This window comes from Nematostella vectensis, chromosome 4 (assembly GCF_932526225.1).
Source record: "Nematostella vectensis chromosome 4, jaNemVect1.1, whole genome shotgun sequence".
NCBI lineage: Eukaryota > Metazoa > Cnidaria > Anthozoa > Actiniaria > Edwardsiidae > Nematostella > Nematostella vectensis.
Window position 1 is genome coordinate 9764635 of NC_064037.1, and position 13979 is coordinate 9778613.

Below are 13979 nucleotides of genomic sequence, written 5' to 3' on the forward strand. Positions count from 1 at the left end.
AACACACCTTATTTACTCTTACCTTCGCACGTATTATTAACGAGTGTATAGCCTGGCTTGCATTTGCACGTGTAGCTACCATCGTTGTTGACGCAATATCTGTTCGCGGGACAGGTAGAGATGTTTAACTTGCACTCGTCGATATCTGAGTCGGAAGATAAGGAGATCAACAGGGTGTGGCGGTGGGAGGGGCATTTGGGAGCTGTATCACGTCCCCAAATAATTTTGAATGAATCGTAACTGCCCCCCTCAACCCCACCCGCAAATTATAGCCCCACTTGTCCCCCATGTTAGAACAGGAACGTGCTACAACTCAAGTGTCCCTGCTCGCCCCATCCCCACTGTAAATTATAGCTCCTCAATAAACTTACACCAATGTCACAACAGTTCCATTTAGGATTTTCATTTGAATCCCTCCCATCCCCCCTCTCCTATTGCCTGTGTGAGTCCTTACTCGCTACTTTATCATGCTGCCGTATCCACCCCCATTGCCCCTATCATCCTCAGTCCCGTATGACATATTATTAACCCTTTCTGGTTGAGAGACTGTACACACTGTGTCTTAATAACCCATGCCCATAAGCAGACGATCCCTGGTGTAGCAGTTTACCTTATTACCATCCTAACAAGTTTTCTATGAACAGCAGTCTTACCATCGCAGCTGGTCAGGTTTGCGGGTGCATCACCAACGGCTTTTGAGAATTTCGGCGTATATCCGGGTTTACAGGAGCACTTAAAACTGCCGTCGGTATTCTCACAAATACTGTTTTCGCCTGAGCAGACGTAAGGGGTCTCTGTGCACTCGTTCACATCTAAAAAAAGGATTGTGTGATTCCAACACTTGTCTCGAAGATTTGTATAGTTGCTCACGATTTTTGGAGAATTAAACGCATCAATAATATTTGCAAAAGTTCATATCGTTCATTGTTTGTAATTTGCAAAAAGTTCGAAATGACTGACCACCTCGCTGGCCGGCGTGAAGGATTTGCTTGGATGACAAAGATGCGTGACAAGTAGCACAAACACACCTACTGCACTCTTTACCCTTGCACCTAGCAATCTTACCTGTGCACGTTTTATTAACAAGTGTATAGCCTCGCTTGCACCTGCATGTGTAGCTACCATCGTTGTTGACGCAATCAGCGCTTGCAGGACAGGTTGCGACACCAAGTGCGCACTCGTCGATATCTGAGTCGAGACATAAGGAGATCATCAGGGCGGGGTAGGGAGAAGGGCACTTGGGGGGAGGGGCACTATGATTTTAACCAAGATTTTAATGCATCATGTCAGAGCGCAAAACTAGTAATTTTATGAAGACGATATTTGCAAAAGCAGCTATTATATGCATGCTTAATAAAAGACAATATATAGATTTAGCCATTTCCTAAAGCCGGAGCTCCGAAAACCTTTTTTTCAGAACGGTAGGGACGACCCAATTAACAAATAAGCAATAAACATAATTATAACAAAAGGGTTCAAACTCTATCCAAAGAAAAGGGTTTCTTATATAAATTATTTTAATTGATCTCTTTCCAAAGCAAATAAGTTTTAATAATTATCTCAACATCCAGTGCTTATTTTACTCCATTTAGTATTCCACACAAACTTTGTGCTCCTTGATTATATATTCAGAGATTTGCGCGCGAAAAAGCCGTCCCTGGTGAGAATATAGTACGGCGAATCAGAGAGCTCATCCGTATTTACTGGTCGTATCGGTGGGACCGGCTTTGTCATTCAAAAGGCAAAAAATTGTTTTTGTTGTCAACACTGTTTTATAAATTGCTTGATCATGTAAACGGTTTCAAGCCGGTTCTAAGACCTTTCTTTTATCGTTGAGTTCAAGAGGGTAGTAAGGGTTGTGAAGAAAACGTTAATAAAAACAAACTAAAAAAAACGTGCGGCAAGAATTTCTGGGTTTAAGAGGAGTAACAACATTCATACGACGTACCACCCTACAAACCAAACGCCATGTTGCAAATTGCATTAAAGTCACAAGTCACATCGACCTTACCTGTGCACGTTTTATTAACGAGTGTATAGCCTCGCTTGCATCTGCACGTGTAGCTACCATCGTAGTTGAAGCAATCAGCGCTTGCAGGACAGTTTGCGACACCAAGTGCGCACTCGTCGATATCTGAGTCGAGACATAACGAGATTATCAGGATGTGGCAGGATGACTTTGTGAAAACGAGCGATTTAGCTGCAAACTATTTTCTCAAAGACCAGTATAGATTGTTCACGATTTTCGAGGGAATCACGAATAGGCAAAATTTTATATCGTCTATATGTGATACGAAAAAAAAGGCGATCTATTTATCCCCGAATGACTGACTGCCTAACTGGTGGGCGTGACAGATAAGCTTGCATGACAAAGATGCTGACAAAGATAACACAAAAACACCTTATTTACTCTTACCTTCGCACGTATTATTAACGAGTGTATAGCCTGGCTTGCATTTGCACGTGTAGCTACCATCGTTGTTGACGCAATCAGCGCTTGCAGGACAGGTTGCGACACCAAGTGCGCACTCGTCGATATCTGAGTCGAGACATAAGGAGATCATCAGGGCGGGGTAGGGAGAAGGGCACTTGGGGGGAGGGGCACTATGATTTTAACCAAGATTTTAATGCATCATGTCAGAGCGCAAAGCTAGTACTTTTATGAAGACGATATTTCCAAAAGCAGCTATTATACGCATGCTTAATAAAAGACAATACATAAGTTTAGCCATTTCCTAAAGCCGGAGCTCCGAAAACCTTTTTTTCAGAACGGTAGGGACGACCCAATTAACAAATAAGCAATATACATAATTATAACAAAAGGGTTCAAACTCTATCCAAAGAAAAGGGTTTCTTATATAAATTATTTTAATTGATCTCTTTCCAAAGCAAATAAGTTTTAATAATTATCTCAACATCCAGTGCTTATTTTACTCCATTTAGTATTCCACACAAACTTTGTGCTCCTTGATTATATATTCAGAGATTTGCGCGCGAAAAAGCCGTCCCTGGTGAGAATATAGTACGGCGAATCAGAGAGCTCATCCGTATTTACTGGTCGTATCGGTGGGACCGGCTTTGTCATTCAAAAGTCAAAAAATTGTTTTTGTTGTCAACACTGTTTTATAAATTGTTTAATCATGTAAACGGTTTCAAGCCGGTTCTAAGACCTTTCTTTTATCGTTGAGTTCAAGAGGGTAGTAAGGGTTGTGAAGAAAACGTTAATAAAAACAAACTAAAAAAAACGTGCGGCAAGAATTTCTGGGTTTAAGAGGAGTAACAACATTCATACGACGTACCACCCTACAAACCAAACGCCATGTTGCAAATTGCATTAAAGTCACAAGTCACATCGACCTTACCTGTGCACGTTTTATTAACGAGTGTATAGCCTCGCTTGCATCTGCACGTGTAGCTACCATCGTAGTTGAAGCAATCAGCGCTTGCAGGACAGTTTGCGACACCAAGTGCGCACTCGTCGATATCTGAGTCGAGACATAACGAGATTATCAGGATGTGGCAGGATGACTTTGTGAAAACGAGCGATTTAGCTGCAAACTATTTTCTCAAAGACCAGTATAGATTGTTCACGATTTTCGAGGGAATCACGAATAGGCAAAATTTTATATCGTCTATATGTGATACGAAAAAAAAGGCGATCTATTTATCCCCGAATGACTGACTGCCTAACTGGTGGGCGTGACAGATAAGCTTGCATGACAAAGATGCTGACAAAGATAACCCAAAAACACCTTATTTACTCTTACCTTCGCACGTATTATTAACGAGTGTATAGCCTGGCTTGCATTTGCACGTGTAGCTACCATCGTTGTTGACGCAATCAGCGCTTGCAGGACAGGTTGCGACACCAAGTGCGCACTCGTCGATATCTGAGTCGAGACATAAGGAGATCATCAGGGCGGGGTAGGGAGAAGGGCACTTGGGGGGAGGGGCACTATGATTTTAACCAAGATTTTAATGCATCATGTCAGAGCGCAAAACTAGTAATTTTATGAAGACGATATTTGCAAAAGCAGCTATTATATGCATGCTTAATAAAAGACAATATATAGATTTAGCCATTTCCTAAAGCCGGAGCTCCGAAAACCTTTTTTTCAGAACGGTAGGGACGACCCAATTAACAAATAAGCAATAAACATAATTATAACAAAAGGGTTCAAACTCTATCCAAAGAAAAGGGTTTCTTATATAAATTATTTTAATTGATCTCTTTCCAAAGCAAATAAGTTTTAATAATTATCTCAACATCCAGTGCTTATTTTACTCCATTTAGTATTCCACACAAACTTTGTGCTCCTTGATTATATATTCAGAGATTTGCGCGCGAAAAAGCCGTCCCTGGTGAGAATATAGTACGGCGAATCAGAGAGCTCATCCGTATTTACTGGTCGTATCGGTGGGACCGGCTTTGTCATTCAAAAGGCAAAAAATTGTTTTTGTTGTCAACACTGTTTTATAAATTGCTTGATCATGTAAACGGTTTCAAGCCGGTTCTAAGACCTTTCTTTTATCGTTGAGTTCAAGAGGGTAGTAAGGGTTGTGAAGAAAACGTTAATAAAAACAAACTAAAAAAAACGTGCGGCAAGAATTTCTGGGTTTAAGAGGAGTAACAACATTCATACGACGTACCACCCTACAAACCAAACGCCATGTTGCAAATTGCATTAAAGTCACAAGTCACATCGACCTTACCTGTGCACGTTTTATTAACGAGTGTATAGCCTCGCTTGCATCTGCACGTGTAGCTACCATCGTAGTTGAAGCAATCAGCGCTTGCAGGACAGTTTGCGACACCAAGTGCGCACTCGTCGATATCTGAGTCGAGACATAACGAGATTATCAGGATGTGGCAGGATGACTTTGTGAAAACGAGCGATTTAGCTGCAAACTATTTTCTCAAAGACCAGTATAGATTGTTCACGATTTTCGAGGGAATCACGAATAGGCAAAATTTTATATCGTCTATATGTGATACGAAAAAAAAGGCGATCTATTTATCCCCGAATGACTGACTGCCTAACTGGTGGGCGTGACAGATAAGCTTGCATGACAAAGATGCTGACAAAGATAACACAAAAACACCTTATTTACTCTTACCTTCGCACGTATTATTAACGAGTGTATAGCCTCGCTTGCACCTGCATGTGTAGCTACCATCGTTGTTGACGCAATCAGCGCTTGCAGGACAGGTTGCGACACCAAGTGCGCACTCGTCGATATCTGAGTCGAAACATAAGGAGATCATCAGGGCGTGGTAGGGAGAGGGGCACTGTGGGGAGGGGCACTATGATTTTAACCAAGATTTTAATGCATCATGTCAGAGCGCAAAGCTAGTACTTTTAGGAAAACAATATTTGCAAAAGCAGCTATTATACGCAGGCTTAATAAAAGGACAATATATAGATTTAGCCATTGCCTAAAGCCGGAGCTCCGAAACCTTTTTTTCACAACGGTAGGGACGATGCAATTAACAAATAAGCAATAAACATAATTATAACAAAAGGGTTCAAACTCTATAAAAAAAAAGGGTTTCTTATATAAATTATTTTAATTGATCTCTTTCCAAAGCAAATAAGTTTTAATAATTAGCTCAACATCCAGTGCTTATTTTAATCCATTTAGTATTCCGGACAAACTTTGGGCTCCTTGATTATATATTCAGAGATTTGCGCGCGAAAAAGCCGTCCCTGGTGAGAATATAGTACGGCGAATCAGAGAGCTCATCCGTATTTACTGGTCGTATCGGTGGGACCGGCCTTGTCATTAAAAAGTCAAAAAATTGTTTTTGTTGTCAACACTGTTTTATAAATTGTTTAATCATGTAAACGGTTTCAAGCCGGTTCTAAGATCTTTCTTTTATCGTTGGGTTCAAGAGGGTAGTAAGGGTTGTGAAGAAAACGTTAATAAAAAAAACTAAAAAAAACGTGCGGCAAGAATTTCTGGGTTTAAGAGGAGTAACAACACTCATACGACATACCACCCTACAAACCAAACGCCATTTTGCAAATTGCATTCAAGTCACAAGTCACATCACCTTACCTTTGCACGTATTATTAACTAGTGTAAAGCCTCGCTTGCATCTGCACGTGTAGCTACCATTGTTGTTGACGCAATCAGCGCTTGCAGGACAGGTTGCAACACCAAGTGCGCACTCGTCGATATCTGAGTCGAAACATAAGGATATCATCAGGGCGTGGTAGGGAGAGGGGCACTTTGGGGAGGGGCACTATGATTTTAACCAAGATTTTAATGCATCATGTCAGAGCGCAAAGCTAGTACTTTTAGGAGAACAATATTTGCAAAAGCAGCTATTATACGCATGCTTAATAAAAGGACAATATATAGATTTAGCCATTGCCTAATGCCGGAGCTCCAAAAACCTTTTTTCACAACGGAAGGGACGAGCCAATTAACAAATAAGCAATAAACATAATTATAACAAAAGGGTTCAAACTCTATCCAAAAAAGAGGGTTTCTTATATAAATTATTTTAATTAATCTCTTTCCAAAGCAAATAAGTTTCAATAATTAGCTCAACATCCAGTGCTTATTTTACTCCATTTAGTATTCCGGACAAACTTTGGGCTCCTTGATTATATATTCAGAGATTTGCGCGCGAAAAAGCCGTCCCTAGTGAGAATATAGTACGGCGAATCAGAGAGCTCATCCGTATTTACTGGTCGTATCGGTGGGACCGGCCTTGTCATTCAAAAGTCAAAACATTGTTTTTGTTGTCAACACTGTTTTATAAATTGCTTGATCATGTAAACGGTTTCAAGCCGGTTCTAAGACCTTTCTTTTATCGTTGAGTTCAAGAGAGTAGTAAGGGTTGTGAAGAAAACGTTAATAAAAAAAAACTAAAAAAAACGTGCGGCAAGAATTTCTGGGTTTAAGAGGAGTAACAACACTCATACGACATACCACCCTACAAACCAAACGCCATGTTGCAAATTGCATTCAAGTCACAAGTCACATCGACCTTACCTTTGCACGTTTTATTAACGAGTGTATAGCCTCGCTTGCATCTGCATGTGTAGCTACCATCGTTGTTGACGCAATCAGCGCTTGCAGGACAGGTTGCGACACCAAGTGCGCACTCGTCAGTATCTGAGTCGAAACATAAGGAGATCATCAGGGCGTGGTAGGGAGAAGGGCACTTGGGGGGAGGGGCACTATGATTTTAACCAAGATTTTAATGCATCATGTCAGAGCGCAAAGCTAGTACGTTTAGGAAAACAATATTTGTAAAAGCAGCTATTATACGCATGCTTAATAAAAGGACAATATATAGATTTAACCATTGCCTAAAGCCGGAGCTCCGAAAACCTTTTTTTCACAACGGTAGGGACGACCCAATTAACAAATAAGCATAATAAACATAATTATAACAAAAGGGTTCAAATTCTATCCAAAGAAGAGGGTTTCTTATATAAATTATTTTAATTAATCTCTTTCCAAAGCAAATAAGTTTCAATAATTAGCTCAACATCCAGTGCTTATTTTACTCCATTTAGTATTCCCGACAAACTTTGGGCTCCTTGATTATATATTCAGAGATTTGCGCGCGAAAAAGCCGTCCCTGGTGAGAATATAGTACGGCGAATCAGAGAGCTCATCCGTATTTACTGGTCGTATCGGTGGGACCGGCCTTGTCATTCAAAAGTCAAAACATTGTTTTTGTTGTCAACACTGCTTTATAAAATGTTTAATCATGCAAACGGTTTCAAGCCGGTTCTAAAACCTTTCTTTTACCGTTGAGCTCAAGAAGGTAGTAAAGATTGTGAAAAAAACGTTAGTACAAAAAGACTAAAAAAAACGTGCGGGAAGATTTTCTGGGTTTAAGAGGAGTGACAACATTCAGACAACATACCACCCTACAAACCAAACGCCATGTTGCAATTGCATTCAAGTCACAAGTCACATCGACCTTACCTTTGCACGTATTATTAACGAGTGTAAAGCCTCGCTTGCATCTGCACGTGTAGCTACCATCGTTGTTGACGCAATCTGCGCTTGCAGGACAGTTTGCAACACCAAGTGCGCACTCGTCGATATCTGAGTCGAAACATAACGAGATTATCAGGATGTGGCAGGATGACTTTGTGAAAACGAGCGATTTAGCTGCAAACTATTTTCTCAAAGACCAGTATAGATTGTTCACGATTTTCGAGGGAATCACGAATAGGCAAAATTTTATATCGTCTATATGTGATACGAAAAAAAAGGCGATCTATTTATCCCCGAATGACTGACTGCCTAACTGGTGGGCGTGACAGATAAGCTTGCATGACAAAGATGCTGACAAAGATAACACAAACACACCTTCTTTACTCTTACCTTCGCACGTATTATTAACGAGTGTATAGCCTGGCTTGCATTTGCACGTGTAGCTACCATCGTTGTTGACGCAATATCTGTTCGCGGGACAGGTAGAGATGTTTAACTTGCACTCGTCGATATCTGAGTCGGAAGATAAGAAGATCAACAGGGTGTGGCAGTGGGAGGGGCATTGGGGAGCTGTACCACGTCCCCAAATAGTTTTGAATGAATCGTAACTGCCCCCCTCAACCCCACCCGCAAGTTATAGCCCCACTTGTCCCCCTTGTTAGAACAGGAACGTGCTACAACTCAAGTGTCCCTGCTCGCCCCATCCCCACTGTAAATTTTAGCTCCTCAATAAACTTACACCAATGTCACAACATTTCCATTTAGGTATTTCATTTGAATCCCTCCCATCCCCCCCTCTCCTATTACCTGTGTGAGTCCCTACTCGCTACTTTATCATGCTGCCGTATCCACCCCCATTGCCCCTATCATCCTCAGTCCCGTATGACATGTTATTAACCCTTTCTGGTTAAGAGGCTGTAAACACTGTGTCTTGATAACCCATGCCCATAAGCAAACGATCCCTGGTGTAGCAGTTTACCTTATTACCATCCTAACAAGTTTTCTATGAACAGCAGTCTTACCATCGCAGCTGGTCAGGTTTGCGGGTGCATCACCAACGGCTTTTGAGAATTTCGGCGTATATCCGGGTTTACAGGAGCACTTAAAACTGCCGTCGGTATTCTCACAAATACTGTTTTCTCCTGAGCAGACGTAAGGGGTCTCTGTGCACTCGTTCACATCTAAAAAAAGGATTGTGTGATTCCAACACTTGTCTCGAAGATTTGTATAGTTGCTCACGATTTTTGCGAGAATTAATCGAATCAATAATATTTGCAAAAGTTCATATCGTTCATTGTTTGTAATTTGCAAAAAGTTCGAAATGACTGACCACCTCGCTGGCAGGCGTGAAGGATTTGCTTGGATGACAAAGATGCGTGACAATTAGCACAAACACACCTACTGCACTCTTTACCCTTGCACCTAGCAATCTTACCTGTGCACGTTTTATTAACAAGTGTATAGCCTCGCTTGCACCTGCATGTGTAGCTACCATCGTTGTTGACGCAATCAGCGCTTGCAGGACAGGTTGCGACACCAAGTGCGCACTCGTCGATATCTGAGTCGAAACATAAGGAGATCATCAGGGCGTGGTAGGGAGAGGGGCACTGTGGGGAGGGGCACTATGATTTTAACCAAGATTTTAATGCATCATGTCAGAGCGCAAAGCTAGTACTTTTAGGAAAACAATATTTGCAAAAGCAGCTATTATACGCAGGCTTAATAAAAGGACAATATATAGATTTAGCCATTGCCTAAAGCCGGAGCTCCGAAACCTTTTTTTCACAACGGTAGGGACGATGCAATTAACAAATAAGCAATAAACATAATTATAACAAAAGGGTTCAAACTCTATAAAAAAAAAGGGTTTCTTATATAAATTATTTTAATTGATCTCTTTCCAAAGCAAATAAGTTTTAATAATTAGCTCAACATCCAGTGCTTATTTTAATCCATTTAGTATTCCGGACAAACTTTGGGCTCCTTGATTATATATTCAGAGATTTGCGCGCGAAAAAGCCGTCCCTGGTGAGAATATAGTACGGCGAATCAGAGAGCTCATCCGTATTTACTGGTCGTATCGGTGGGACCGGCCTTGTCATTAAAAAGTCAAAAAATTGTTTTTGTTGTCAACACTGTTTTATAAATTGTTTAATCATGTAAACGGTTTCAAGCCGGTTCTAAGACCTTTCTTTTATCGTTGGGTTCAAGAGGGTAGTAAGGGTTGTGAAGAAAACGTTAATAAAAAAAAAAACTAAAAAAAAAAGTGCGGCAAGAATTTCTGGGTTTAAGAGGAGTAACAACACTCATACGACGTACCACCATACAAACCAAACGCCATGTTGCAAATTGCATTCAAGTCACAAGTCACATCGACCTTACCTTTGCACGTATTATTAACGAGTGTAAAGCCTGGCTTGCATCTGCACGTGTAGCTACCATTGTTGTTGACGCAATCTGCGCTTGCAGGACAGTTTGCGACACCAAGTGCGCACTCGTTGATATCTGAGTCGAGACATAAGGAGATCATTAAGATGTGGCAGGATGACTTTGTGAAAACGAGCGATTTAGCTGCAAACTATTTTCTCAAAGACCAGTATAGATTGTTCACGATTTTCGAGGGAATCACGAATATGCAAAATTTTATATCGTCTATATGTGATACGAAAAAAAAAAATGTGAACTATTTATCCCCGAATGACTGACTGCCTAACTGGTGGGCGTGACAGATAAGCTTGCATGACGAAGATGCTGACAAAAATAACACAAACACACCTTCTTTACTCTTACCTTCGCACGTATTATTAACGAGTGTATAGCCTGGCTTGCATTTGCACGTGTAGCTACCATCGTTGTTGACGCAATATCTGTTCGCGGGACAGGTAGAGATGTTTAACTTGCACTCGTCGATATCTGAGTCGGAAGATAAGAAGATCAACAGGGTGTGGCAGTGGGAGGGGCATTGGGGAGCTGTACCACGTCCCCAAATAGTTTTGAATGAATCGTAACTGCCCCCCTCAACCCCACCCGCAAGTTATAGCCCCACTTGTCCCCCTTGTTAGAACAGGAACGTGCTACAACTCAAGTGTCCCTGCTCGCCCCATCCCCACTGTAAATTTTAGCTCCTCAATAAACTTACACCAATGTCACAACAGTTCCATTTAGGTATTTCATTTGAATCCCTCCCATCCCCCCCTCTCCTATTACCTGTGTGAGTCCCTACTCGCTACTTTATCATGCTGCCGTATCCACCCCCATTGCCCCTATCATCCTCAGTCCCGTATGACATGTTATTAACCCTTTCTGGTTAAGAGGCTGTAAACACTGTGTCTTGATAACCCATGCCCATAAGCAAACGATCCCTGGTGTAGCAGTTTACCTTATTACCATCCTAACAAGTTTTCTATGAACAGCAGTCTTACCATCGCAGCTGGTCAGGTTTGCGGGTGCATCACCAACGGCTTTTGAGAATTTCGGCGTATATCCGGGTTTACAGGAGCACTTAAAACTGCCGTCGGTATTCTCACAAATACTGTTTTCTCCTGAGCAGACGTAAGGGGTCTCTGTGCACTCGTTCACATCTAAAAAAAGGATTGTGTGATTCCAACACTTGTCTCGAAGATTTGTATAGTTGCTCACGATTTTTGCGAGAATTAATCGAATCAATAATATTTGCAAAAGTTCATATCGTTCATTGTTTGTAATTTGCAAAAAGTTCGAAATGACTGACCACCTCGCTGGCAGGCGTGAAGGATTTGCTTGGATGACAAAGATGCGTGACAATTAGCACAAACACACCTACTGCACTCTTTACCCTTGCACCTAGCAATCTTACCTGTGCACGTTTTATTAACAAGTGTATAGCCTCGCTTGCACCTGCATGTGTAGCTACCATCGTTGTTGACGCAATCAGCGCTTGCAGGACAGGTTGCGACACCAAGTGCGCACTCGTCGATATCTGAGTCGAAACATAAGGAGATCATCAGGGCGTGGTAGGGAGAGGGGCACTGTGGGGAGGGGCACTATGATTTTAACCAAGATTTTAATGCATCATGTCAGAGCGCAAAGCTAGTACTTTTAGGAAAACAATATTTGCAAAAGCAGCTATTATACGCAGGCTTAATAAAAGGACAATATATAGATTTAGCCATTGCCTAAAGCCGGAGCTCCGAAACCTTTTTTTCACAACGGTAGGGACGATGCAATTAACAAATAAGCAATAAACATAATTATAACAAAAGGGTTCAAACTCTATAAAAAAAAAGGGTTTCTTATATAAATTATTTTAATTGATCTCTTTCCAAAGCAAATAAGTTTTAATAATTAGCTCAACATCCAGTGCTTATTTTAATCCATTTAGTATTCCGGACAAACTTTGGGCTCCTTGATTATATATTCAGAGATTTGCGCGCGAAAAAGCCGTCCCTGGTGAGAATATAGTACGGCGAATCAGAGAGCTCATCCGTATTTACTGGTCGTATCGGTGGGACCGGCCTTGTCATTAAAAAGTCAAAAAATTGTTTTTGTTGTCAACACTGTTTTATAAATTGTTTAATCATGTAAACGGTTTCAAGCCGGTTCTAAGACCTTTCTTTTATCGTTGGGTTCAAGAGGGTAGTAAGGGTTGTGAAGAAAACGTTAATAAAAAAAACTAAAAAAAACGTGCGGCAAGAATTTCTGGGTTTAAGAGGAGTAACAACACTCATACGACATACCACCCTACAAACCAAACGCCATTTTGCAAATTGCATTCAAGTCACAAGTCACATCACCTTACCTTTGCACGTATTATTAACTAGTGTAAAGCCTCGCTTGCATCTGCACGTGTAGCTACCATTGTTGTTGACGCAATCAGCGCTTGCAGGACAGGTTGCAACACCAAGTGCGCACTCGTCGATATCTGAGTCGAAACATAAGGATATCATCAGGGCGTGGTAGGGAGAGGGGCACTTTGGGGAGGGGCACTATGATTTTAACCAAGATTTTAATGCATCATGTCAGAGCGCAAAGCTAGTACTTTTAGGAGAACAATATTTGCAAAAGCAGCTATTATACGCATGCTTAATAAAAGGACAATATATAGATTTAGCCATTGCCTAATGCCGGAGCTCCAAAAACCTTTTTTCACAACGGAAGGGACGAGCCAATTAACAAATAAGCAATAAACATAATTATAACAAAAGGGTTCAAACTCTATCCAAAAAAGAGGGTTTCTTATATAAATTATTTTAATTAATCTCTTTCCAAAGCAAATAAGTTTCAATAATTAGCTCAACATCCAGTGCTTATTTTACTCCATTTAGTATTCCGGACAAACTTTGGGCTCCTTGATTATATATTCAGAGATTTGCGCGCGAAAAAGCCGTCCCTAGTGAGAATATAGTACGGCGAATCAGAGAGCTCATCCGTATTTACTGGTCGTATCGGTGGGACCGGCCTTGTCATTCAAAAGTCAAAACATTGTTTTTGTTGTCAACACTGTTTTATAAATTGCTTGATCATGTAAACGGTTTCAAGCCGGTTCTAAGACCTTTCTTTTATCGTTGAGTTCAAGAGAGTAGTAAGGGTTGTGAAGAAAACGTTAATAAAAAAAAACTAAAAAAAACGTGCGGCAAGAATTTCTGGGTTTAAGAGGAGTAACAACACTCATACGACATACCACCCTACAAACCAAACGCCATGTTGCAAATTGCATTCAAGTCACAAGTCACATCGACCTTACCTTTGCACGTTTTATTAACGAGTGTATAGCCTCGCTTGCATCTGCATGTGTAGCTACCATCGTTGTTGACGCAATCAGCGCTTGCAGGACAGGTTGCGACACCAAGTGCGCACTCGTCAGTATCTGAGTCGAAACATAAGGAGATCATCAGGGCGTGGTAGGGAGAAGGGCACTTGGGGGGAGGGGCACTATGATTTTAACCAAGATTTTAATGCATCATGTCAGAGCGCAAAGCTAGTACGTTTAGGAAAACAATATTTGTAAAAGCAGCTATTATACGCATGCTTAA

The 13979-nt window shown here is 41.1% G+C and overlaps 1 protein-coding gene across 26 annotated transcripts in view; it reads right to left on the reverse strand.

Moving 5' to 3' along the window:
* Positions 1-13979, reverse strand: part of LOC5498073 (fibrillin-1) — a 47666-nt gene that overhangs the window by 20792 nt on the left and 12895 nt on the right. For 9 of the 26 annotated variants that reach the window (XM_048725983.1, XM_048725978.1, XM_048725992.1 and 6 more), the window contains 21 exons: positions 13691-13813; positions 12746-12868; positions 11804-11926; positions 11391-11549; positions 10759-10881; positions 10351-10473; positions 9404-9526; positions 8991-9149; positions 8359-8481; positions 7954-8076; positions 7006-7128; positions 6061-6183; positions 5119-5241; positions 4714-4836; positions 3768-3890; positions 3363-3485; positions 2417-2539; positions 2012-2134; positions 1066-1188; positions 654-812; positions 23-145 (listed from right to left, as the gene is read on the reverse strand). In XM_048725983.1, coding sequence (XP_048581940.1) covers positions 23-145; positions 654-812; positions 1066-1188; positions 2012-2134; positions 2417-2539; positions 3363-3485; positions 3768-3890; positions 4714-4836; positions 5119-5241; positions 6061-6183; positions 7006-7128; positions 7954-8076; positions 8359-8481; positions 8991-9149; positions 9404-9526; positions 10351-10473; positions 10759-10881; positions 11391-11549; positions 11804-11926; positions 12746-12868; positions 13691-13813 — 2691 coding nt within the window. The remainder of the gene's footprint in view (positions 1-22; positions 146-653; positions 813-1065; positions 1189-2011; positions 2135-2416; positions 2540-3362; positions 3486-3767; positions 3891-4713; positions 4837-5118; positions 5242-6060; positions 6184-7005; positions 7129-7953; positions 8077-8358; positions 8482-8990; positions 9150-9403; positions 9527-10350; positions 10474-10758; positions 10882-11390; positions 11550-11803; positions 11927-12745; positions 12869-13690; positions 13814-13979) is intronic. The other 17 variants (XM_048725988.1, XM_048725981.1, XM_048725990.1 and 14 more) reach the window with 15 other exon arrangements.